The 1657-nt window shown below is 35.7% G+C and overlaps 2 protein-coding genes across 2 annotated transcripts; one reads left to right on the top strand and one right to left on the bottom strand.

The window, feature by feature from the left end:
* Window positions 1–75: 75 nt before the first annotated feature.
* Window positions 76–570, top strand: Tsp_12406a (replication factor C subunit; the record flags this gene model as incomplete). Its single annotated transcript, XM_003370359.1, has 3 exons — window positions 76–186; window positions 238–357; window positions 462–570. Coding segments are annotated over 3 exons (339 nt in total), but the record flags the coding sequence as incomplete, so codon positions are not given.
* A 309-nt stretch (window positions 571–879) lies between these two features.
* Tsp_12405 (KDEL motif-containing protein 1) lies at window positions 880–1431 on the bottom strand (the record flags this gene model as incomplete). Its single annotated transcript, XM_003370358.1, has 3 exons — window positions 880–1012; window positions 1094–1150; window positions 1205–1431. Coding segments are annotated over 3 exons (417 nt in total), but the record flags the coding sequence as incomplete, so codon positions are not given.
* Between the last annotated feature and the right edge of the window lie 226 nt (window positions 1432–1657).

Below are 1657 nucleotides of genomic sequence, written 5' to 3'. Positions count from 1 at the left end.
TTTCAACCAAAGTTATTAATAAAAATGGAAGCATATCATTTCCATATTGAAAATTGCAAAACGATCAACTTTCAGTTCACTGGTCAACCTGTGCTAATTGGTGGAACAATGGGAACGTGCAGCTACATTTTAACCGGTACTGTAAAGGGAATGTCAGAAACATTCGGGACCACGTGTCATGGAGCGGTAAGCAAATTTTCACAGCGTTTTTTACATATAATAATTTTTATTGAACAGGGTAGAGCAATGTCACGGGCAAAGTCGAGACGTACGCTAGATTATACTAATGTCTTGGACGCTCTTGCCGCGAAAGGAATTTCCATTCGTGTCGCATCACCTAAGCTAATAATGGAAGAGGTTGTCGCCAGCATAATTATATCGATATATTGTTTTTCTTTTTTTTTCATTGCTCTTCTCCACTTTAATGTATGCTTTTCATAATTTTTCTTTTGGTATTTCAGGCTCCAGAGTCGTACAAAAATGTCACAGACGTTGTGAATACATGTCATGAAGCTGGAATAAGTAAACGATGCGTTAAATTGCGTCCAATTGCTGTCATCAAAGGCTGATTCATCGTTGATTTTTCAACTTTTTTGAATGTTTAATAATACAATTGTAGAGGAAGAAATTAACATGTAAAATGCAACATTGTTTTTTTTCATAATGTAGATTTTGATGATTTTTCTTTTCTTTTTTTTGGCTACAATTTTCCGAAATAATATTTCATTACTGATAATAATTGTTGGAATCTGGTTTACTTGTATCAGTGAAAAGATGCTATAATAACGGTTGTAAAGTGAACAGTGAATGCTGTTTTGATATGTGCAGTTAATATAAATGGCCGAGTTGGAATGTTTCGCTTCACTGCATACAAAAAAACTACAAAATTTCAATCATTCCTTCTCTCTTCTGCACATCGTATACGAGTCGGTCGGTGAACTGCTTCAAAAGCGACTCCCAATATGCAGTCACATTGTCCATGGTCAAATGGTTCAAGATGAACTGGTAACCTCTGAAACGTTCACACAGATGTGTATAATGTATTTACTGTTGTTTGTTTATTTATTTCAGTTGAATATTTTTGCTTATTTACCTCTCTGCAATGTCTTTTGCTACGTCGTCATTTTCTTTGACAAATTCTAACAGTTCTCTGAAAAAGAAAATTTCAACTCGCAATGAAAAATGAAAATTCCCATACTATTACTCAACATCGTTCAAGTCTTCTTTCACAGGTATGTAATGAATCCACGGTTTCATTTGGTAATAGAAAAATTCCTTCCATTCATCACCAACGTGAAAAACAAGAGACCGACAAAGAAAGAGATGTCTGAATCGAAAACTTGCAGCAACACCTCGAAAGTTGAACAAGTACTTATATCTGCAGTGATAATCGAGTGTCACAAAATCTGCTGGCTCTTTCCCCAGAGTGTCCTGAAAGTGATTACAGATGCACAGAACTCATTTAGTAATTCAAGATACAGTGCCATTCATGCATCACAATCATCAGATTCATCATAACATCATCATCAAAGATACAACACATAACGCGTTCAACCGAATATACAAAAACTTACATCCAAAGATCTCGTCGCCTGATTTGTTGTATATTGAGCGTCAATCAAGTGGGGCTTCTGACGTGACAGAAGAATCAACCGGT

Source organism: Trichinella spiralis (assembly GCF_000181795.1).
Source record: "Trichinella spiralis strain ISS 195 chromosome Unknown Scfld876, whole genome shotgun sequence".
Lineage (NCBI taxonomy): Eukaryota > Metazoa > Nematoda > Enoplea > Trichinellida > Trichinellidae > Trichinella > Trichinella spiralis.
This window is presented reverse-complemented; position numbering and strand designations above follow the sequence as displayed.